General features: G+C 34.6%; 1 protein-coding gene across 9 annotated transcripts in view; it reads right to left on the bottom strand.

Annotated features, from left to right (window-relative positions):
* Positions 1–16,974: 16,974 nt before the first annotated feature.
* LOC18435993 (C3HC zinc finger-like protein) overlaps positions 16,975–25,674 on the bottom strand; it is a 44,643-nt gene continuing 35,943 nt past the window's right edge. For 2 of the 9 annotated variants that reach the window (XM_006846025.4, XM_088873558.1), the window contains 5 exons: positions 22,751–22,874; positions 22,299–22,645; positions 20,770–22,093; positions 17,919–18,103; positions 16,975–17,457 (listed from right to left, as the gene is read on the bottom strand). In XM_006846025.4, coding sequence (XP_006846088.2) covers positions 17,389–17,457; positions 17,919–18,103; positions 20,770–22,093; positions 22,299–22,645; positions 22,751–22,874 — 2,049 coding nt within the window. In that variant the 3' untranslated portion in view covers positions 16,975–17,388. The remainder of the gene's footprint in view (positions 17,458–17,918; positions 18,104–20,769; positions 22,094–22,298; positions 22,646–22,750; positions 22,875–25,674) is intronic. The other 7 variants (XM_088873556.1, XM_088873557.1, XR_016060547.1 and 4 more) reach the window with 6 other exon arrangements.

Raw genomic sequence — 25,674 nt, 5'->3', positions numbered from 1 at the left:
ATCCCATGTTAGAATCCATCTCGAAAATAGATATATTAAGAACGGTCTTAAAATCCTTAAAAATGTTAGAATCCATCTCGAAAATAGATTTATTAATAATGGTCTTAAAATCCTTAAAAATGGTCTTAAAATCCATCTCGAAAATAGATTTATTAAGAAGCCCGCATTTCCATGGGGCTTGGCCTTGTAGAAACCGGATCCTTGAATCAAAGATGGTAAAAAATTTCCAGACCAATGAAAACTCTCTAAATGGTGTTTTTGGCGCAGGACCAAATACAATTCTGGTCCTGCAGGACCGCCGAGTACTGAGTATCTTATAAAGCATATATCAAATTGCCCGTTGTTTTTACATTTATTTATAAAAGTATATATCAGATTGCCCGTTGTTTTTACATTTATTTTTAGGCGCAGGACCAAATACAATTCTGGTACTGCAGGACAGCCAAGTACTGAATATCTTATACATTTATTTTTATATAGGGCTTAGGCTCTAACAACCAAAATAAAACGTACCTTCAAATAGTATAGAAATGTGGTTTCAATACTGAAAATATTTATGATAGCCTTAAAATATATTCTTATCTTTAAAATAAAATTTAAATCTAAAAAAATAGTGTAGATCTAACATATCTATAAAAACTTGAAAATCTTGAAAATTCACAGTCTTAAAATGCATTACAAGATGCATTATTTTCAAAACTTGAAACCTATTTTTTTCTCATGTCTATGCATCTCGATGATCAATTTGAGGATATTTGGGCATCAAAACAACATATCCTAGAGAAATTTTTGAAGTGAGCTCTAATTTGATTGTTTAGAACCTCGACTCATAATTTTCAACAATACCAACTTGTAATGGACTTAATAGAGGACACTTTAATTAGGTACAGTGGTGGCCTCTTATTCTTTGCAAACGACCACTCACCTACTATTTGTGTGCTGCGAAGGGAAGCAAACCATCCCACAATTTGGTCGAGACAGTGAAACCTTCCATAAAAATATTGAATTAGGCTCCTTGTGACAGCAAATATAAAAGTTGAGGGTGAACCCCAGTCCAAATATGAGAAGATGTGTGCCATAAAGTTAATGATGGCAGAGCTTGGATTTTTTTTTTATTATTAGATTGGGATTATTTTTGTTATTTGGTATTTTTTTTTGGATTTTTTTTTTTATTATTAGATTGGGATTATTTTTGTTATTCGGTAGTTATGAATTCTATCCTTAAACAACTTGGGGCATTTTTGTCATTTGGTTTGAACCGGTTGCATAGGTAAATTTATCATATTGACTTAGATTGTTCAAGGCAAAATGACCCTGATTATTCAAGGCCGCCAACCAAGAACAACGATAATTCTGAACTTGGGTACAACTTTTTTTCTTTTTTAAAAGGTATCTCTATGAAATGAAACTCAAAAATTAAATCATGTAATGGTAAATATTATCCTTTAAACCATTTTGTAAAATAACTTGAGCTTTTTAATGATATTTCTCCTTACTTTTGATTCTAAAAATTACAACTAAACTTAAATCTGAAAAGTATAATTTAAAACAAGATTTAGAAATAAAAGTAAAGTTTAAAAAAAAGTTTAAGTTTATGGAATTAGGAATGGAAGTTTAAGGGAATATTTGGATATATTCATTATCACCAATAATTCGTTGTTTTAATAAAACTAAGAAAAAATTATCCAAATACCCGTTAATGATGAGCTATTTAACAATCTACCCATATCTTTTGAATTATTTTTAAAAATACACACCAAAAGACACATGATGATGACTTGGAATAGTTGTAAAAGTTTAAAATGACAAATAGTTCATCTCTCGTGGGTATTTTGATATATTTTTCTAAAATTAATCCTGATAATGAGTTATTTGTTGTTTAACAGTATCCATCATAAAGCTATATGAGATAAACTTACCGGTAGTTTGACATTTTTGAAAAGTTACTTTTACATTATGATATGTAATTATATCCAATATAGTTTTTTTTGTTTAGGGGAAAGAGCAAACGAAAAAACTCTCTATCCAAAAAATAACTAATAATATTATATAATACAAAATCATGTCAAACAACTAAAAATAATATTATATAAAATATATTGATATATGAATACTATATAGTACAATTTAATTCAGATAAAATTAATTGTCATCCAAACTGGCTCTAAAGAATCATGAGTCTAAAATATTTTTATAGGAAGGTACTTGTTAAAGCTCATATTGTTCGAATCCTTAGATTTTTGTAGTTTTTGTTTAACATAAACAAACAATTGAGAATCTTCCATAAATTAGTTCACCCAAAATTTAATTTCCTAAGAATGAGGTTTACAAATAGTGAAGTTAATACTCAAGATAACGCTTTCAATCTATCTACTATTTAATTTTTTTCTAGCAAATCCTGTCGGTCAACAACTATGTCCAAGTGCACTACGTTTCATTGAAACTCAGGGTACAAAACAAGCGGGAGAAATTAGACCCCCTAAAGAGGGCCATGTAATATGATCAACATACCATGACCACATGTTATCACCGTATAATCTATGAATTAGAAGGTGATGGAGGGGAGTGGCTCCCACGGTAGTTAAATGATCGTCCGTCCGTTCCCACGTTATTGTTGTTATCATGACTGTATGGATCGTAAACTGGGGTAAAAAGATTTTCGTGCAATTTGATCAATGTCTTAAATAGAGTAGAATGATGGATTAAAATTTATGTACACGGCCCCAATTAATTGGAAAAAAGTTCTAATAATAATAATTGATCACTGTATGTTCCTTAGATCTACTTTAACATACATTCAATTTTAGAGATTTATGTGCACATAGTGCGCAAAGCCAACCCCACATTTGCATGCGGTTTACATAAAATCTAGGCCTTATGGAAGTAAAGCCACATTTGAAAACTCCATTAGAAACCCCATTAGAAAGTGTCGTTCAAGTATTAGAAACTTCTTTGGTGGCATCAATATCTACTTCTACCTTTGATCATAAAATTTGAAGCTCCAACACTAGAGTAGATCAAGCGGATTGGCAAAAATAAAAAGTCTAAGTAATGTGTTACGCTATTTTTAGTGTTTAAAATTTATTTTTTAGATCAATAATAGTTGAGATCGATAATTTTAGGGTTTAAAATTCATTTTTTAGATCAATAATAGTTGAGATTGAAATTATCGATGATTTTTAAGGCTAGTACTTCAATTTACCTTGTTTTTCAGAAGGCCTAGGCCTTGCCCCAACATTTTTCGTGTTTTACATTTCCCATGTCTTTTTAGTTATTTTGAGATTCTATTCAATGGAAAACACTTGTTTAAGGAAAAAGTTTATATGAGATTGAAACCTTCAAATGTAGAATTACAGATGCATCTCAAAATCCATCGAAAAAGGTTATTTTAATGTTGAAAAACCCTCTAATTGATCATCTCGATATATGAATTTGAAAAAAAAACAAAAAAAATTTGCATCTCAAAAATAGTGCATCTTGCAACACATTATCTAGACCGTCCGCTTTCAAGATTTTCATATGTTTATAGATCTACTTGATTTTAACTATTTTTGGATTTTAAAATTTTATAGTAAGATTTGAAAATAGATTTTGAGATAATCGTAATAATTTTGTATACCAAAATTACATGTTATGATAAAATTTTGAGGTGCGCCGTAATTGGATTGATTAAGGCTGCAACCATCTAGAAACCACACCCCTTTGTTAAATATTTCAAGTTTTTTTATCAGAATAAAATTACTTTTTTATTTCTATTCAAATTGTAAATCATATTTTCATTGTTTCACCTTTAAAGTTTAATTGAATTGGAAACGCACATTTTTATTTATTTCTGGACTTATTCTATTTATTTAAGAAAAATGAGTATTTATATGCCTTTCATTATTTCTTATTGGGTGTGGTTTCTATAAGGTTGCAACCAGTGTTTTAAAAATCGACGAGTCGAACCGGACTTGTTCGGTTAGAATCGGGAACCGCCACAGCCGGTGCCGTTTCCATCATAAAATGGGGAGCCGCCCGGTTTTAAAGTAGAACCGTCGGTTCCCATCCGGTTCAGCTGGCTCTCGTTCGTCCATGCAAGGTTGCCTCAATATTTTTGCACATCGCTCGCTTCTAGAAGAGAATCGGCGATTCCGGCCGAATCACTGTATAGAATCAGATGGTGACGTCATGTCTCGGCATGTATGATGTTTTCAAGGGTAATTGGGATATTTGTCTTAAAAATAAAGGTAATTTTCGACATTGTTGGACGGTAGCACCACATTCACATGCAATCACGTACGTGTTACCCCATGTACCATTCGCTCACAAGCTGTTGAAGAGCTCATCCTCACATCTTTTATAAACTTGGAAGTCGCTTTGATATTTCCGATGTGGGACAATTCCCACTTGCCTTCAACAGCGTGCAAGCCATCGACACACAAGCCATTACCTAATAAAGGGCCATATAATTTTTCCAAGCCATTAACTATTGCAAGCCATTGTCCATATGTGTAGCGTTTTAATTTAGCGTGTCAAATTAATAGCACTAATAAACGACTATATAAAATTAAAAAATAAATTAATAGCACTCATTAATTTAGTGTGTGAAATTAAAAAATAGCCATATAAATTTTTTTGATGTTTATTAGTAAAATAGTTTTTTCGATGGGTTTTATTACAATATTTTATTTTTATTTTTATTTTTTTGTAGCTATTGTGCATATTGCCGATAGGATTTTTTTTTGAATTTTGGCATCTTTATTTTTAATTTTTTTGGGTAAAGTTATTTTGAATTTTTTAATATAATTACATGAGAATTTATTGGTGGTTTTATTTTTAATTTTAGTCATATGATATGGAAGCCTCTTCTAATAAATTTTTAATCACTTTTTAATTAGATAATATTCTAAAATATTTTTAATTTGTTATTATTTGTCTAATAAAATAATTATAAAATATAAACTAATAATTATAATTTCAGTATATAATATTATAATTAGTTAGGTTGTAATAATTTTGGATTATAGTTAGTTAGGCTGTAATAATTTGGGTTTTTTTAGAAGATTAGGGTTTTTCTCCAAAACGAGATTTTAATGGCCATTCTTTCATTGATTAGTCTACACTTTATAATAGTCTATGTATAATTATATATTTTATCAATGATAATTCTATGAAATTTTTTTTTATGTGATGCAAATTTAATATTTAAGTTTATACAGGGAAAGAGCATCTCAATATATACAAATTGATGAGAAAAATGAAAGTTAATAATGTAATACCCTCATTTCTTATTGGATTCCTAAAAAACAACATTTATAATGAATTTTAATCATTTGTTCGGATTTTTTTGAAGCTTTAATCCGACCGATTCAACCGATTCTTGATCCGGATAGCCGATTCGTCGATCCGAATCGGTTTTTGAGATGCCCGATCCAGATCACCGATCCGCTTTTTAAACCGTTGGTTGCAACCAACAATCCAATTAGGGCACACCTTCAAATTTTATTATAACATGTAATTTTAGTGAAAGAGATTCTTAGGATTATCTCAAAATCTATTTTCATATCTAATTATAAATTTTAAAACTCCAAAAATGGTTAAAATCAAATAGATCTATAAATATATGAAAATATTAAAAATGGATGGTCTAGATAATGTATTGCAAGATGCACTATTTTTTGGAATAAATATATTTTTTCTTTTCATATTCATACATCTCGATGCCGAGATGATCAACTAGAGCTTTTTTCAACATTAGAACAACATTTTTTGATGGAGTTTTGAGGTGCATCTGTAATTCTACATTTTAAGGTTGCAACCTTATATAAACTTTTTCCTTTCCGAATTTTATAGTATAATTTGAAACAATTACACCTCTCTCTCTCTCAGTCGTAGATCAGGAAGAGGAAAATTGATGAAGATGGGCAACGACTATTAGAGAGAGGAGAGAGGAAAATGGAAATCAATAGGGAGAGAAAAGGGGAGGGTTTCATGGGAATAGAGAGGAAGGGCAAACTGGTAAAATATAATTTAAAATAACAAAACACTTGATGGGCTACGAGAATTTTAGCCTTTTAGAATAGAATCGACAGTCTAAAATTTATACTCACTCCAAAATTGTGTATTCAAGATACACATGATAATTTCCCTTAAGTCAAGGGTATCTTTGTACATGGAGGTCACAAAAATCATTAAGTTACCATTTAATGAGATTAGAGCTCTTCAAAAGGCCGAGCATCCTGCCTTAGATGCGTCGGGGATTGAAATATAAATATAGCACCCCTTTCACTAAAGGACCGTATTTTTTTTCAAAAAAAAATTAAAGGTTGTTTATCTTTTGTTCTAAGGAGATCACAACTGCTAATAATAATTATATGTCAAATTGGATGGCTTGGGGTGTGATACAAAGTTAAAGTTTTGAGTTTAATCAATGTCACACTTACAACCATTGTAACCACATTGTATCAAAAGTTAATAGTTTTTTTGTATATTTTTCCTAATTAAAAAGAGGCAAATTCATCATACTACTTATTTTAACTATTTAACATCTTGCTCGTATTATTTAACATCTTGCTTGTATTTTTTTTAATCTCAAAGTACCCATCCATCTTTTTTATCAAAATTTAAATAACCCATCAAATGACAGATCAAAATGGGTTTTAATATTTATTAAAAGACACTTAAAGGCAAAAAATATTAAATAGTTCAAATGTGAACTTTTAGGTTTATAGATCCCCCAAAAAATATATAGTACAATGAACTTTGAAAGCATACTATATCCAATATATTTTGAAATAGTCTCTTGGGATCATCAACATCAAATGAAATTATTGAGAGAGGGATAACTAACTGGCTAAGTTTTCTATGTTTCGTTTGCAGCATAGAAGTTCTATCCTCTCCTTTATCTAACCGTCCATTCTGAATGGGAGCAAAGATTGCCCCAATCACAATGTCACGTCTCTACACTATTTTATTTTTAATTAACTATTTTGATACCAAAATTTGGATGTTCATTCCTCTATTAAACTTGTACTAGTGAAAAATATAAAAACAATATTTCCAATAAAATAAAATGATCAAAATAGCCTTGAAATTTTAAAAAGGTATTTTGGTCATTATATTTTATCGAAAAATTATTTTTAATATTTTTTATAGGTGTGCCCCAATGAGAAGATGGCACGTACCAAATTTCACATTCATACAATTTATATAAAAAACTTAAAAATAAAATACTCTGAGACTGTCGGATCTAAGATCAAAAGGTGAGTGGCTCTCTTGATCAAAATTGGACAGCTGGATGGTAGGAGGAGAATAGAACTTCTATCCTATAAGGGAAGCACAGAAACCTTTCCCTAACTAAATTAGGTGACGTCCTGTTCCTTAAACCATGTAGGGGTGGCCATGGGCCGGGTGGGCCGGCCTAGTCCGGTCACCCCAGCATGAAAAAAATAGGGCCTGGGCCACAAAATGCTGCTTGAGGACCAAGCCAAGGCGAAGCAACTATGGAATGAGGTTAGGACGGGGCCAAGACTGGCCTGGTTCGTCTCTCGTTCTTTGTTTTTCTTTTTATCTTTTTTATTTTAGTTGGCCCGGCCCGACCAGCACAGCCTTGATAGGGCCAGGACGTCTTTGGCCTAGCCTTGCCCTATGGGGACGTGAGCCAGGCCCGCCCTGTTGGCAGCCCTACATCCATGATTTTCACAAGAGCATGTAAATAGAGGAGCCAAACAGCACATTGATCCTTAGGATCCACACAAAAATGTTAGAAACTTCGATAAATATATGGTGGTCCGAGCCCTCTGCGGAATGCTAATGTGGAGGTGCACCGTGAAATCCCGTAATATGGGCAAACATTTTCGAATTTGAAGTTAATGGCGGCCGTTATATATGAGATAAAAAATAAAAAAAAAATTGGAGTGAGCATACAACCAAAAACTAGGAGAGATTTAAGGAAAAAGTTTATATAAGGTTGCACCCATATACTGTTGAAGTAAAGTGCACCTAAAAAATCCTACAGTGGAGAGTGTTCTAGCATAGCAGAACCCTCCAACCAATCATCTCAATCTTGAGATGAACAGACGTGGAGAAAAAAAAGAATTCGAAGTCCAAAAAATAGTGCGTCTTGTAACAAGTTATTTGGACCGTCTATTTTCAAGATTTTCAAGTGTTTCTTGATCTACTCGATTTGTACTATTTTTGAAATTTTAAATTTTATAACTCAGAATAAAAACTTATTTTAAAGCCATCATAAGGTTTTAGACACAGAAAGAACATCTCTAAGTAAATTTTATAAGTCTGCCTTATTTCTACAGTATAAGGAGGCAACCGTATACAAACCTCACCGTTGGCTTTTAAGTGGATATGAGGCGTAATTTTCTCAAGATAAAATAATAAGGGCATGGTTCTGCATGAGCCTATGATACACTTGTTCTCTCCAGCTAAAGACCTACTTAGGAGTATCTTTTTAATATGAAAATTTGGGATCAACCTAGATAATTAATACCTCACCCTCCAAAATTTGGAGAAATCACATTCTCAGAATTTAAGGTCCTAAGCTAGATGGTTTTACTAGGGAGAATGTATGGATGGTACTCAAAATAATATTTATTTTTAATTTTTTCCAATTTAAACCCCATAATTTATATGGGCCCATACTGTTCATATCGATCCGGGTGCAACCCCTTTTATCACCGGCCCTTGAATATTGGATTGAGGTAGTAGCTTTGTGGACAAAGGTGTTGACAATGGGCATTCTCCACCTAGGGGGAGATTAACCATTGGGAAATTTTCGTATGGATCTTTCAGAATTTATTTAATTTTATAATAATAGCTCTTTTATTTCTCTTATCACACATCATTAATTTTTATAAGAAAAATTGTTTTATGCAGGTTGGACCGCATTTCTACAATATGTGTTCTAGAGGTATAAAGCATGTATCTTAAAGATGGATGCAAATAGATGGTCTATCTAAAAACAAGTGTAACTAACGGTCTAAATATTTTCTTCATATAGTTATTATTTTTAGTTTTCAAATTTTTTTTGTTTCATATTCATGATCTCCATGTTAAAGATTATATTTCTCTAAAAAATTAAGATCAAAATATATTTTAAAAATATATTTATTGCCAAGCTTACATTTCTACGAGATGCAGGCTGGCCGCAGAGAAACGGTGTCCTTTTTATAAGCATGTATCATCTTATCCCCTCTTCTTCTTCTTCTTCTTCTTCTTCTTCTTCTTTCTTTCTTCTTTTTTTTTTTTTTTGGAGGTGATTATTGAGGTAAAATTAACGGTAAAAATAACAAAGGAAAGAGAAGTGATGATCGCATGGGTATATACTTCTAAAAATAAATGGAGAGGAGTTATTGAGAAATTGAATGGTTTCGTAGGGATCTTTATGAAATTTTCTCCCTCTAGTGCGGCTATTATACATCCACCATCATGAGCCAGTGGTGGATGTCTTTCTGGTGTGCTATCAAATAAAATTGCAGTATTTAAAGAGGATGAAAAATCGCCGAGGTGGTCAAATACCAATTTATCAACAAAATGGTTCATTTAAAAAGATTATTTTACTCGAACACTTCCACAACTATTTTGTTGTTGGGCTCACACTATCCCATCAACTTTTATAACCACCTATTTTGAAATTTAAGGGATAAGAATGATTGTGACTTTCTTGTACAAAAGGTAAATACTCTCTTTATATATTTTCCATTTTTATTTTTGAATAAATTGTTATTAGCATTAGTAAGTTCTAATTCAAATTACATATAATTCAAGATAAATAAATTCATATTAATATTTTCAAATGATAGAGTTAACAAGAATATATGATCTATAACAAATTTGAAATATAAAAGATCACTCCCTATTTTACTAGATAGAGCTTATCATGATTATCAATCTCTTGCTTTCTTTCTATTTGCCTTATAACATTTTGCTTGTTTTCCATTTGCTTTCAGATTACTTACATTTTCTCACACGAAAAATATTTGGCATGATAAGCATTTGGAATATTAATATATCATAATAGATTAATTTTACTGAATATTATCAAAATTATTGTGGTCATTAGAACTTATACTTATAAAATAAAAACATATCATAATTACGTAGAAAATTGTCCTTAAGCACACATGGGTTCCCTTAAAACAGCATTAAGTAGGGCCGTACATACATAAACACTCCATTTGGACGGGAAAACATTTTAAAAGGGTGTAGTTTGTATAAGGTTGACGCCTTAAACAATCAAACTAAGGTGCCCTTTCAAATGGTGTTAAAATTTGGCTATTCTAATGTTAGAAATTTTTGTGATAGTCTAAAATTTTACTTTTACTCAAATTAAGGAATTTAAAGCAAATCTATAAATAGTTAAAAATATAGAAAATGGATGGTCCAAATAATGCATTACAAGATGCACTATTTTACATCCACACATCATGAAGTCTACATGATCAATTGGAGGTGCTAAAAGAGATTGTTCTAGTGCTAGAAATTTTTATGATAGCCTGAAAAAATATTTTTACCCAAATTATGAAATTTAAAGATTTAAAATTAGTGTAGATCGAGCATATATATAAATAGTTAAAAATCTAGAAAACAGACAGTCTAGATAATACATTACGAGGTGTACCATTTCACATCCATACATCATGGAGCCTAGATGATCAATTGGAGGGCTTTTGGCATCGGAACAACATTGCCCGGTGAGTTTTTGAGGTATACTCTATAGTATAAGATTGACATCTTACATAAACTTTTTCTTTTTAAAAATAAACTATTTTAATACTTCGCGTATCATCATATTTGCACTATTTCAAGAGCAACAAATCGTGAATATAATGTAGAAGTGCATTTAGATTGACTAAGGAGATGTTTCATGACCTAGGATGGATGCGGATCACATTTGATAGGTGCATATGTTTGTTTTTTTTGCCCTTTAGCATAATAAAAGAGCTAAAAAATGGACTGACACCTTGCCAGTGACCTTGCTTTCGTTAAGAAGCAGCAACAGAGTCAAGTTGACTAGCCGACTTAACCAGGGTCTAGGTCTAAACCTAGATACTGAATGTAGTGGCTCAGGTCTAGGTCTGTTTGAACTGGACACAACAAGGTTTGGATTTGGCTACATTCTAAACCTCCTCAGGTTGGGTCAGGATCAAATATATTCCCAACACCAGTACACACAAACGCCAACCTGGGCCTGAACTGAGCCAATGGATTGGCCAAGATCTTACTTGGACCCAAACAAAGTCAGGCTCAGATCTAGGTCAACCCAAACTCAACCAGATTCATTAACACCCATGGCCATGTTTGATGGACATTTACCCTCACTTTAAGCTCTTTGGTTAACTGCTCACCTAGAGATTGTTAATACTGACATATATATAAAGGAATTGTATATTATAAAACCATTTAATATTATTATAAGGACGTCACACTCAGCCATTAAATGCCAATTGGATTACTTGTTATAAGCCACGAAGTTCAATAAAGATGTTTTTGTACTTTGAGTTAAGTCAATCATGTAAATCTTATGAAACCCTAGAGAGAGAAAGTGAAGAGAAGACCACAAATCATTTACTTCCCTACAACAATTAGTTTTTACATATTAGTATATATATGTACAATGGATAAAAATACCCTTAAGGGTAAAGAATGAATAAATACCTTATACAATGTTATAAAAAACAATCTCATCCTTAACACCCCCTTCAAGCCAAGCATGTGTCTTGTGCATCAAGAGCTTGTCTGTGGACTCATGGGGTCTTGATCTAGTTAGTGCTTTAGTGAACATGTCTGCTAATTGATGGGATGAATAAACAAAGGTCCTTGAAATAGCACCTGATGCAACATTTTCTCTAATGAAGTGATAATCAACTTCTATGTGTTTGGTGCGAGCATAGAAGATGGGATTGGTGGCTAGGCGTATGACACTTTGCTTATCACAAGTTAGAATGGTTAGTTTAATTGTGGAAACACCAATTTCCTTAAGGAGCATACGTGGCCAAGTAATTTCTGTCGCGACAATACTCATTGCTCTATATTTTGATTCTGTATTGGATTTAGATACTGAGGCTTTCTTTTTGCTACTCCAGGAAATCAAACTCTTACCTAAGAAGATACAAAATTTAGTAATGGACCTACGATCATTAGGGCACCCAGCCCAATCAACATCAAAGTATGCTTTGAGGTCAGGTGAACTGGACGAAGTATAAAATAAGCAATCATGTATAGAACCCTTTAAATGCCTCAAAATCCTTTTTGTGGCTTCCCAATGAGGTTGTCGATGAGCTTGCATGAACTGACATATTGTATTCACTGCATAAGCAATGTCAAAACTTGTAAATGTAAGATATTGAAGACCACTAATTACACTTCTGTACAAGAAAGGATTTGGTAACAATTCCCCTTATTCAATCCTTAATTTCCTATTTACTTCAGCAACGGTAGAAATAGGATTGCATCCCAACATCCTTGTTTTAGAGAGTAAGTCAAGAATATACTTATGTTGGGTGAGAACAATGTCTGACTTTAACCTTAACTTTGTACACCCATTTTGAGCCCACTACATTTTTGCCTGAAGGCAATGGCAGTAATTCCCAAGTGTGATTCCTTTTAAGTGCATGAATCTCTTCTTTCATTAAGGCCAAACATCATGTGTCAGAAACAACTTCTTCATAGGTGGTTGGTTCTTGAAATTGAAATATTTGTGTTGCAAATGCTTGATGATTAGAAGACAATCTCTCTTCCAAGGTATAACTTTCAATGGGGTACTATTTTTTTAAGGCCTTGGAGATAGTCAGGAAAAGAAACGATTGCAGAGTAAATCTAGTAGTGACAAATGTCTAGGAGGTTGTTTGGAATGAGATGAACAACGTTGTGGTATAGGTGAAACTGTTAAGGGTCCTTTAGATAAATCATATTGCACTATGGAAGATGCCTCTAAGTTTGAAGTAGGAGAAGAAAAAGAAAGTGGTGAAACATCTGTCGAGGAAATAGGTTGTTGATCAGATCTGTTGGAGTGAGGCAATGACTGATGAGGGTGATGTTGCTGAGATGGTTCATCTGTAACTTCAGAGGAGATAGGACCTTGTGAGTGTACTTTTTCTTGAAATTGAGAAGGCATTGAAATAGGTGCAGACACATTATTTGACATGCTATTTATGTTAGTTTGGGAATACTAGTTCTTAAAGTAGAACCTAGTTTCATCAAATGTTATATGTCTTGCATTGAAAAAGCATCTCGACACTTTGTCATAACATCGGTAATATTTATGTTCGAAGCAATATCCAATAAACCCACACTCATAAGCCCTAGGAGAAAATTTATTTCTTGTAGAGAAATAAATGTGTGGGAAGCATACACATCCAAATACTAGGAGAAAAAAGTAATCTGGTTTACTACAAAAGAGCTTTTAGAAGAGAGATATGAATGACAATGTAGAGCTTGGTAATCTGTTAATGACAAATACAACAGTGGAAAAGGCTTTTGGCCAAAGGAATTGAGGTAGACCACTTGCATACATCATGGAAAGGCTACTCTCAACAATGTGACAGTGCTTGCGCTCAGCAACACTATTTTGTGTTGGAGTGTACGGACAATAATATTGATGATGAAGTCCCTACTGACTCAAATATTCTTTAAAAACATAAGAGGTAAATTCACCTCCACCATCAAATCTAAAAGCATTGAGTTTGCAAGCAAATTGATGCTCAACATAAGTGTGAAATTTAACAAAACAATTAAACACATCAGATTTTTGCTTCAAAAAATATATCCAAGTAAATCTAGTATAATCATCCACAAAAATAACATAAAATTTAGAACTTGATAAAGAAGTAACTGGGGCTAGACCCTAAACATCACTGTGAATTAAATCAAGAGGAGCATTAGACTTTCTATTAAAAGACTCAAGTGTAGACTTAGAGTGTTTTCCTAATTGACAAGAAGAACACAATGAACCAGGAGATAAATCATCAACAAAATTAGGTAGAGTCAACTCTCTTCCAAGACAACTGACAATAGTGAAACTAGGATGACCTAGGTGCTCATGCCACAAAATGGCTCATCCTCTAGCTTTGGAAATAATTGTAACAAGACCATAGAGTTGATCATTTTGAAGCACATAGAAATCTTCTCTCAGCACCCCCTCAGCAATCACCTTACCACTTTGTAGATCCTTCACAACACAACCATGAGGGGTAAACTCAAAATAACACTTAAAATCTTTAGCAAATTGAGATACATGTATGAATTGTTTATTTAGTGTGAGAACAAGTAAAATATTATGAATATTTAAGGAACCAAAGGTAGTAGAAATACTCACAGTTCCAATATGGGTTATAGGTAGAGCAGCACCATCTCCAGTGAATACCATATAAGAACCATGGTAAGGAATCATACCTCTAAGTTGAGAGTTGTCATCCAACATATGAGCAGTTGCACTGGAATCCATAACTCAAGAACAATCAGTTGGTGTAGTAGTTGATAGATTGTTGAAATCATGGGCTAACGCATTGTGTGACAATGTGACATTTTTTATGCCCCATCAGTTTTTAGCAATATGTCCATGTCGCTCACAATACTAACAAGTTACGCGACGTATCATGCCTATTCTTGACTGAGGAGGTTTATGGAAAGGTGGGTTGGCTTTAAGGATGACTTGCTGATTTGGGTTGCGACATCTACCTCCTCTACCTCCATAACAACCACGTCCTCGAACATATCCACCTTTTTGCCCTGATGATGTGTTCATCAAGGCTTGAGGATTACTTTAAACAACCGATGAATATACAAACCGAGCTTCATATGTAAGAAGAGAAGATCGAAGCTCTGAGAAGGACGGAAATGGTGGTTTGGTCATCAAGGAGGTCTCAAAGGACTTAAACTCTGGACCAATACCTTTGAGGGTATAGAGAACCATATCTTGATCACTTACTGGACTACCAATTGCTGCAAGGTGGTCACATATAGTTTTGAACTTGTTCAGATATTCAGTCATTGATTAAGACCCTTTTTGTAAATTGATCGATTTTGTTTTAAGTTTGAGAACATTAGCAAATGTTTCCCTTTGATATGTTTTGTAAAGCGTCTCCCACACTTCTTGAGATGTTGTCAGGTGCATCACTTCAATGAGAAAATCATCAGAGAGAGTAAAAAGTAATCAACTCAATAGTATTTTATCCTTAATTTGTCATTCTAGAAATTTGGAATCCTTTGACAGTTATGGTTTGGTGCATTGATTTTCTTTCGGTTCAACTAGATCCATCAAGATGACTTTCAAGATTCAAATCTTCAATACAAGTGAAAACTTGGGCCATCCATTTGAGATAGTTGTCTCTACTAAGTTTAATAGAGATAAAGCTTGAGAAGCTTAGCGAGGCCATAATAAAGAAAGTTACTTCACTTGAGATTTTGGAAATAAGGTCGTCACTTACTTCACTTCAGATTTTTAGAACAAAGTCTTCACCAATAGAACAAATTATGAGAGATATTAGGGAGTACTTCAGTACTACGGTTTTTGAAGCTAAGAAACAAAATAAGACCTACTTCGGTAGATAGAATTTCGAAGTTAAAAAAATACGCCACAAGAACATAGGTTACTTCGGTATATTAGTTACCAATTTTTGTTTTTATTTTTACGATTTTTTTTTTTTACAAGGGTACAAACACCGACCCTTTCTCAAAACACCAACAAGCACTTTCGTTTTGACAAACACCAACGAGACCTTTTGCAGGATTCATGCCCTAGAGAAGAAAAACTTTTGCAAGAATAAAGCATTAGAAAGAACAAACTTTTGGGAAGAAGAGAAAAATGATAATCTCAATAGATTGAACAGGGCTATGGCAAAAAGAACTTAGGTTGTAGAGAGAGAATCAAACAATAAAGAGGACACACTTTTGGGAAGGAGAGAGAGATGATAATATCAATAGATTGAACAGATGAGGAATAAAAAAAAGAGAGAAGAGGAACTAAAAGAGAGATGATAATCGCAATAGATTGAACAGAAAAATAAAAAAAAGAGAGAAGATGAATGATGCACTTACATTTGTAGAGAGAAAATCAAACAATAGAGAGGACAAACTTTTGAGAAAGAAAGAGAGATGATAATCTCAATAGATTGAACAAAGATGAATAAAAAAAAGAAAAAAAATGCCTTTACAGAGAGACCTTCGTACACAAAACAAAAACAGAGAGGAAGAATGCACTTTCAGGGAGGAATAAAGAAAATAGAGACCTTCATCTTTAATACAGAGGCCTTCATCTTCAAATAAAGAAGAGAAAGGATATACTTAGAGATGGTGATGGTGAAGCTCTAATACCATGTAAAACTTATAAAATTCTAGAAAGAAAAAGTGAAGAGAACCATGAATCATTCATTCCCCGCAATAATTAGTTTTACATATTAGTATATATATGTATAGTGAACAAAAATACCCTTGAGGGTAAAGAATAAAGAAATACCCTATACAATACTGTAAAAAACAATCTCATCCTTAACAAATCACGCACTTCCAACTACCCACTTTAAAATCTAACAAATAAAAACAATTGTGACGTTGTACTAAAAGGAAATGAACGATTTATACATTTTTTCCTTGCACCAATGCACTCCCTTTCCAAATGTAAGGCACATTCCTAAAGTGTGGAACGCGCATGATTCCTACGCTTGTATGGTTGAGACAGAGAGACAGATTGGTAGACTCGGATGTATTGAATTGCAAAATTTTGATAATGTAATAAAGTTGTTAACCATTTGGGGAGATAGAGAGAGAGAGAGAGAGATAGAGAGATTGATTGAATCTGATGTATTGAATTGAAAATTTTTTATAATGTAATAAAGTTGTAAGCCAGTTGGGCGGAGAGAGAGGGAGAAGCAATCCTCTTCACGTAATTCACAAAAACTATTACTGAGGCAAAATAATATAAACCATAGAGAAAATTTCACTGAGGCAACAGGATCACAAATTATATAGACTCATAAGACCTGATGAAATGCCTCTCAGATTATGGTAAGAAGATAACCGACAGCCCAACTTCAACCCAAAATGTTTTTATACAGATCTTTAAGCATTCTTCTTATCTTTATGTGAAAAAGTTCTATGAGGAAATTATTTTATGAGGCAAAATTATCACATACCATAGGACCCACAGAACCTGATATCACAACTTTCTTAAATCAGAGGAAGGACAACCATATCCAAACCTCAGTCTAAACTCATCTCTCCTGGGCCACTATCTAATTATGTTCCAGCGCAGAAGTTCAAACAACCCATCCTTCAAATGATCAAAACCAAACACCCCAAAATTTACAGACAATTACATAGTTTTGACAGGCTTTCTGCTGCATCTCTCCAAATTAATACCACTCAAGATCACCATTCTGAAACCTTAAATCCAGTTCATGCACTCTTCATTCTCTTTGAAGAAGGAGACTGAAACAGCTTTCGAATTGAAGCAACGGGATCAACCTGCAATCAGTGATCATGAACCCAGAGGCTTTATTCAATACAGACAGATTTTTGGTTCAGTGCCAACTAATAAATTTCCATCCAGCTTAAATTTCTTGAGATCATTTTCGAAAAGTTTCCAAAATAACCTGTAGGGAATTTCTGGAGCAAATCTCAAGAAAAGACAATTAACAGAACTGAAAATTAAATTGGAAACAAAATAAAATATGCTTTTCACAATATTTTTATGAAGCTTTCTATAAATTTATAATTTTCTATAGAATATTTTATTACATTCACTAATGTATTTCCTCTCATGAACTCACACTCATATATAACCAAAAAAGAGTTTTCCGAAAACCAAGCATAAAGAAGAAGGGGAAAAACCCAAAAACAAAGGATAATATCAACTTTAAAAAACTCTAAATACTATCAAAAGAACTTCAAGTAGTGAAAATATTTAATCACTACAGCCAGCCTACCTCATATCTCAAAGAAGTTGAGGCCGGGCTCATTGGTGAATCATGAGTAGCGGCTTCTTCCGATTTGAGCAAAGCTGAAAGAGTTTGTTGCCACCCTGCTAGACCTGTGTCTGAGTTTCCTGATGAAGTGATCCAGGGACAGTAATACCTATGATGCTTGATGGGATCGAATTCCTTGTTGGTCCCTAAATGGCAATGCAAGTTAGACAAAACGCCAACTACTCGATATCAATTACTGAACGAACATATATACAATAGCATTCTATTGAATCCAAATATAATCATAAACAAGCAAGTCAGATTCATGATTTGAGCAGTAAGTACTAATCTATTTTCATTTCACAGAACCAATTCATGGTTTTCATTTGAAATTCAGAAATGAGGTCTCCATTGAGCTTTACAGTAGTAAAAGACTGTGAATGTGATGAAGTAGAAAACAATCAGAAATACATAGAACTCCAGATTAAAGAGCATAAGTTAAAAAATTATCTTGAAAACAGTAACAAAAACTGTCAAATCAGATGCAACAAGGTACACAACACTATATCAAAAACTGATGCAAACAAGCAAGAAATTAAAGGTACAACAGGCTTCATATCAGCCAGTAATTTAAAGACTAATCAAAAGGAAATAAAGAATTCATGCCCTCAGTAGCTTGATCTGTCAGAAAGGTACTTGATGTTGTAGTTGATGTTAACGACTTATAGCAAATCCAACCTGGTGTCAAAAATTGGAAGTTGGAAGAAATCATGTCTGGTTTCCTAGAGATAATTTGGTTATTTTAAACATTTCCAGTCATTTTCTAGACGCACAAAGAAATGCCCAAACTCTACAAAACACCCATGAAATGCAGTCAGTTCCTTAGGCTCCTCCGTGTAACACCAAGAACCCCAAAATACACATGATAAAAACATGAGAAAGTACGCAATGAAGGTGGAGAAGCACATCCTTATCCTCAGAACTCACACAACACCAAGTAGGGGACTTCAGAACGCATACAACACCAAGTAGACCACCTGTTCTTAAGAAGTTCACCAATCACCTGTTCTTAAGAAGTTCACCAATCAAGGCATTATTTGCTCCATCGCTCCCTCCCAATCACATGTTCTTAAGAAGTTCACCAATCAAGGCACTATTTCCTCCCTCCCTCCCTCGAGAGAAGAGGGACTTGAATATTGCATCCTCTTGTATTGGAAATTTGGACTATTGGTTTTATGCGTTTATTTTGTATTTCATCTTGTCTAGACTCTGATTTTTATTTGTGTATCATGATCGTGTGTCACTTTAGAGTATGCTATACTTAGATTGGAGAGTTGGAGGCTATAACACCATGGACTTGTTTATGTTATTTACTTTTTTCACTAAATTTCCAATGATTTGAAGTTTGAATGTACTTTGACGTTCATGCGTATGTATTTGCATGGAAAGAGTTATTTAGAATACATACAAATGCAAAAAATATACATATATGTACTTTGAACAGCACCTATATGCAATTTTTCTCACCTCAGGGAGCCTAAGGTTCTGGCCACCAAGAGGATGGGTACTGGGTGCCAGGCCAGCCACCTAGGGGCTACCTAGTGTTTTTGAAACATCGATTGAGGTTATTCAAAGTGAATACCAAAACTTATTGGTGTCAAAGCAGCAAGTTTTCAAAGTTTGATGCTTTAACTAGTTGTTGAAACCCCAAACTCTTATAGAGAGGACAGCACCACCATCTAGAGCATTTAGATCAAACTCAGGAGCTTCAAAAAGGGAATCCAAGGACTCTGGAGTACAAGAGGTTTTACAAAACCAGGATAGAATGATCTTAAAGTGTTAAGTGAGATTTGTTGGTGAGGATTCTCAACGGAAGCAGGCATATGCTGACTACAGTTGGTTATTAGGATCAGGACTGAGGTCAGATCCCAGATCAGCATGGGGACCACAGGATTGAGAGATGCACGACGATCCATGGAATAGAGATCGAGATTCGAACACTGTGAGATAAAGGGATCATCATCCCAATATGAAGGGAGAGTGATCCAAATTTGTCCAGGTTTGAATGATGAAGTATATGGGATAAAGGTCCATCTTAGAATCTCCCCAAGTAGAATACTCTAGTTCGGGAACAAAGTTGAACGTTATGATTCCTGTTTTTCTTCTGAATTGAAAAACCAAAGTATCATCAAATACAAAGAATGATGTTTTTAAGGGTTTCTTAAACTGAAAACCCAAAATGAGGATTCCAATTTCAGTCCTAAGGCATGAAAGAAGCTCTAGTATTTGATAGAAATGTTATGTCCTTGTCCTTCATTTGGGTCTTGTCACTTAAATGCAATTGGACATGCAACAGGTCAAATAGTCTCGGGATTCAGAGGAAAAATAAGGGTCCAAAGGAAAAAGAGGAGTCAACAGCAAAGGTCTTTGTAATGGTAGAAATGGTCAATGAGAGCATTAGAGACGAAGATTAATTTTAAAAGCTTCTAGAGCTTCTTGTGAGTGAAATACAAAGGATTTTAACCGAGGACGTGGCACAACTTTAGCTACTCTCCTTCATCTATGGGTTCCATAATGTAATATGGTTCAAAGTTCAAAGTTCAAAGTTCAAACCCTGGTTATCGAGACTCTTTCTCAACTAGTTGATTTCTATACCGAAGGCCAAGTCAAATTTCAGAATTCTTAGAGATATATGCTCTTGCACAGAGAGAGAGAGAGAGAGAGAGAGAGAGAGAGAGAGAATCATAATCAAGAACGGACAAGGGGAATGAGAGGCATTGTCTATCATTCCTTTAATTCAGATCTGTTCTGATATTTGAAAGAGCATTTTAAGATTTCATAATGCTTGAAATGATGGTTAGAATTAATCTACCTGATCCAAGAGCTGCCACAGAATCACTAGTAACTTTATTTTCACAAGACACACCATTAAAGGCAATCAAAGGTGTAGATGTCACCAAACAAGTAGGTATTTTGGACAAAGCAGGCTGGCCATCTTCAATGCTACTCTTATGCTGTTTTTCATTGTTCGCAGGAATAATTTCATCCGACTGGTGGCAGCCATTACTCGATGGCTTCGGTAATTCGTTGTCAATCTCAGCACCCTTTGTAGAGGAAGTTGGCAATCCATTGGCAAAATTGCGTTCACCAACTTCTAAGCCCAAGTCATTAGCCCTGGAACCTTCAAAGATCACACCACTTTCAAATGAATCTTGAGGCCTGTTTTCTACACTCTCTGTTGAATTCTCTATCACAGTATGGCATGCACCAATTGCATTCACAGATGACTGTCGCTGCTTCTTGGAAGATTCTCCTTCAGAAGAAAATGTTTTGTCCATTGGGGTGTCATTTACTTCACTGAATTTCTCATCTAAGGATATAGGATCAAGATGGTTTGTAGGTAGAGAGGCCTCCTCACTTCTCCTCCGCTTAGACATTCCTCCAGTTGCAACTCTTTCTCCTTGTTGTCCATGAACATAATGTTGATCATGTTTGTTTCGACACTGTGCAGAATTAATATCATGTGCAGTAGATTGCATATAGTCTTGTTGCTCTTGTGGCAAAGGTAACAATGCCCAGTTTCGTCTCTCACTATTTGAACCTGCTAAGAGATGTCTAGCCATGATTGGCAGAGAAACTGTCACATGAAATTTTTGTTTTGTGGGTAGAGGTCCACCTGCTATACTAAGGTTTAAACTTGGATTTCTATCGTTTTGTTTTGTTGATATTTCCTTGGCACTGTCATCATGAAAGATTTCACAATTAGCAATTCGGTGCTCATTACTCGCACCCTCAACCCCTGATGCATTTGAAATGTAACAAGCAATAGTTGAACAACGAGAGTCAATACCATGAACTTCAACTTGTTCAATCAAGTTAAAGGACTGCAAGGGTCGTGGTACTGTAGAAAATGTCCATAATGCTATGCTGGCTCCACAGAGCTTGCAATCCAACACCACAGAAGCTGGATCGTACTCTTTTTCCTTGAAGGAGGTATTACTTTCTTTTAATACAGCAGCCTCATCATCTCCACTCTTTGAGTTTAACAAAATGGTAGGAGTTTGTACCTGAAGAAGGCATTGTGAACGCTGTGAAGGGGATGGACATTTTGAAGGCAGAGATGGATGATCCTCACATTCAATTACATAAGGAAGCACACGTGGCTCCCATCCGCATAAACTGATAATCTTCTGTGCCTGCACATGGTTCATAACAATTATTGGAAACAGGTCATAATACAAATCAAAAAGAGATAAGTGGTCACCTAATGGTAGGTATCCTAACGTGCTCAGTTAAAACTCCATACAAAATTATGTTGAAGAACAACCACACATACAGCTCTGAGTAGTGGATAAGTGTAATAAACAAATAAAAATGAAAAAAAGCAGTGAGTATGTGAACCTTGTAATATAAGTCAGCAGAAGCAGCTTCAGAATGATCCACAAAATCCACTCCCCCAGGAGCAGTGCTACCATATTCAGATGTTGATTTCTCAAGTGGAGGAGATTGTGAAAGAAAAATATCTAATTGGGGGTCCCGCATACAATCAATGGCAGAAGATGAAACTATAGGCAGAGAAGAAAGATGTGCAAGTGCATCAAAACGTTTTCTGTAACTTTTTATTAAAGTTGGAACTGGCACTCGAGGAAAGTGTGCCAAACTCTCCTCACATATATTGTCTTTCCATGGGCATAGGGGTTTATGTCCATGATCCAGCTTCAAGCTAAAAACTGCAGCAGCCTTCTCATCTGATACCAAAAAACAACCACTTTAATTGTAAAACATTCCCAGTACTACTGATAACTAATATCATTAGTGTGGCCATGATAACCAGTATAACATGATAACTGTACCTTGCTGTGGTGTCCAGGATGAAGGAGTACAGAAAAGAAGGCGAGCACCACAAGCTTCACAAGCTATAGTGTCCCGCTCAACATTTATCCAGCCTCTTCGAGCACAGTTTACAGGATTAACTATCTGATTGAAAAGGACCAATTAGAGAATGGAGATATTAACTTTATAAATAAAAACACAAGCTTTTTATTAAAAAAGATAATGTCACCTCAGATCAGTTCATAGCAGATATACTTAATTTACCCAAAGCAAATTAAGACAAGAGTAAGGTACTGACATGTGATGGTATGATGGCAGAACATCATTTATCAAGTTATACACCCAAAGCAATTGGGTTCTACATAAATGGAATTTTCAAAGGGAAAAAAAGAGAGTTATGTCACTTGGTACAATATACTAGGTTTCACACTTCATGCAAGAATAGTTGATGGTGAGACTCTACAAAGAAATTTCTTCATGGTTGAATGTACACTCACTTTTAAAAACAAGAGAAAGAAGCCCTGGAGCATCCATGCAAAACTAAAGAATGGTAAAGAGAATTTGGTCTTCTATGTATTTCTATAAGTTAAGAGCATAAGAATGATCCTCGCAAGGGGTTCGACAGCTGGCTTGAATGGATAGAGTGTGGATAATCAGAGAATGAGAACCCAGTTTAAAATCTCCTCTGCTGTCCTAACTGAAAAAGAATGATCATTGGAAAAGGTTTTGCACAGATTGAACGGTTACTGTTACATGGCTACGAATACAAAATACCAAGGGCTAAAAAAACGGATCAGTGACCCAGATTGGCAAGCCCAAAAACCGTGTCAGATCAGGGGATCGGCCATCCAAATCGAAGAATTGGCCGGATTGGCTAGTTTCATCCTCAAAAAAATTTCAAAAAAACACTATAATTTCTCAAAAATCTAGTTCTGTAGGTTTTTAAAAGAAATAGTGGCAATTGCATCATGGTTTTTCATTATTGTGTCAAAACTATGTAAATACTAAAAACTTGTCTCATGTTGAGTGTTTTGTCTATTAAATTCATTTTATAATTAAAATAAAGTTTAAAATGTAACATGACAATAAAATGAATCTCTCTAACTCAATTTATTTATTTTATTATAGTAGAGTGAGAGAGGGAAAATTCTACTAAAATTATTAATGAAACAAACTTCGTAGAGAGAGAGAAAGAGAGAGGTTGTTGGTAGAGAGAGAGAAACAGGTTGTTGGTAGAGAGAGAGAGAGGTTGTTAGTAAAGCGAGAGAGAGAGAGAGTTATATAGTTCATTTACATTAGAGTGAGGGAAAAAGTGGGAGGGAACTCTAATGGTATTTATCTATAAATAAAGTGTGAGGGAAAAAGTGGGAGCATTTGTGCCCCATCGAAGAATAAGAGAAGAAATAGCGTCTATAAAACCCTCACGCATGGTAAGGAGGGTGTGTTTCCCTTTTCATGCTGCTTGGTGACGTGTGTGCATTGGAGTGGTTGGGGCTACAGTGCCTTTTAAGATAAAAAAGCTTGGTGGCACGTGTGCATTGGAGTGGTTGGGGCTTCAATGATTTTTAAGATAAAAAAATATGGGGGCAGGTCCCTCCTTCACAAAAGAATTCAAAAAATTTGGAGACAAGTGACTGTATTTCAAAAAAAAATTAGAACTTATATCTCATGTTCAGTCTCTCTCTCTCTCTCTCTCTCTCTCTCTCTCTCTCTCTCTCTCTCACACACACATATGAACCCAAAGCATATCCTAGAACGTAGAGAACTCCATAAGCTAGCAAACTTTTAGGAATTGGCTGAGCTATGCTACAGGGAAAACTAGATGTGTTCAGATAGCACATGTGAATAAAAACGGATACCAGTGTAAAAAAATTGATTTAACATATATCTCAATTTCAGTCTCTCTCTCTCTCTCTCTCTCTCTCTCTCACACACACACACACACACACACACACACACACACACACACACATATGAACCCAAAGCATATCCCAGAACATAGAGAACTTCATAAGCTATCCAAAAATTCAAGAATCACATGATTGGAAATCCCAATAGAAAGTTATGAGCAGAATACTAAGAGATTATAAATACAAAGTAATTCCATGCATAGTCTCACAATCATTTCCCCACATGATTCACACACATTTCACATAAGTTTGACATATGTCTCAGGTAGGTGGTTCCTAGTGTTTCAAACACATTTCACACATTTTTCCAAGTCCACATGATTTCTGCTTCCGAAGTGTTTTGGTCAGAAGCTGGCTTTCCATCCCCATGGTGCTACAGGTAACTACAAATTACACCTTGAACAATTCAAAACTTTCCAAATTCATCCTCACTCTAAGAGGAAATGATGGTTTACGGTATTTTACTCTGTTTCTCTCATCCTTTCGTCCAAACATGCCTTTCGTCCAAATTCATGTTTCTTACCATCCCTTTAGAGCAAACCGCCATTCAAATATCCCCATATGACAATCTAGCCAAATCCCCTATCGGATTGCCAGCAGGCCGAGCACACATAGGCACCATAGAGGGACTCTTTTTTCAAGGGATGAGAAGGGAATACCAGCAGGTAAATAGCTGTTTTTTAGAGCTAGGAATACCCCCATAAGAAATCAAGTAGCTAAGGAAATACCCCCGTACCACCTGTGAACTTGCAATGTAGGAAAAGATGCCACATAATTTTTGCATTAACTTTGCACAGGTACCACTTCAGTAACACCATGCCATAATTTTGGAGATGGTCCATTTTAAGAAACTTAACAATTGCTAACCAGCCATGACTCTGGTCTTTGGTGTTGCTGAGATGGAGCAGACCCTTCTCAATGCCACATTGACTACTTCTCTCCCCCTAATCTCATTATAAAATGGCTTCAAAGAGAACTCATCTTGTGGTTCAGGGATCCAGATCATTGTATCTTCTCCACTGCTTCACTTCTTG

Source organism: Amborella trichopoda, chromosome 8 (genome assembly GCF_054954075.1).
Source record: "Amborella trichopoda isolate Santa Cruz 75 chromosome 8, AtrichopodaSantaCruz75HAP2 v2.0, whole genome shotgun sequence".
NCBI lineage: Eukaryota > Viridiplantae > Streptophyta > Magnoliopsida > Amborellales > Amborellaceae > Amborella > Amborella trichopoda.
Note: the sequence above shows the minus strand (reverse complement) of the source record. Positions and strands in the feature narration are given on the sequence as shown.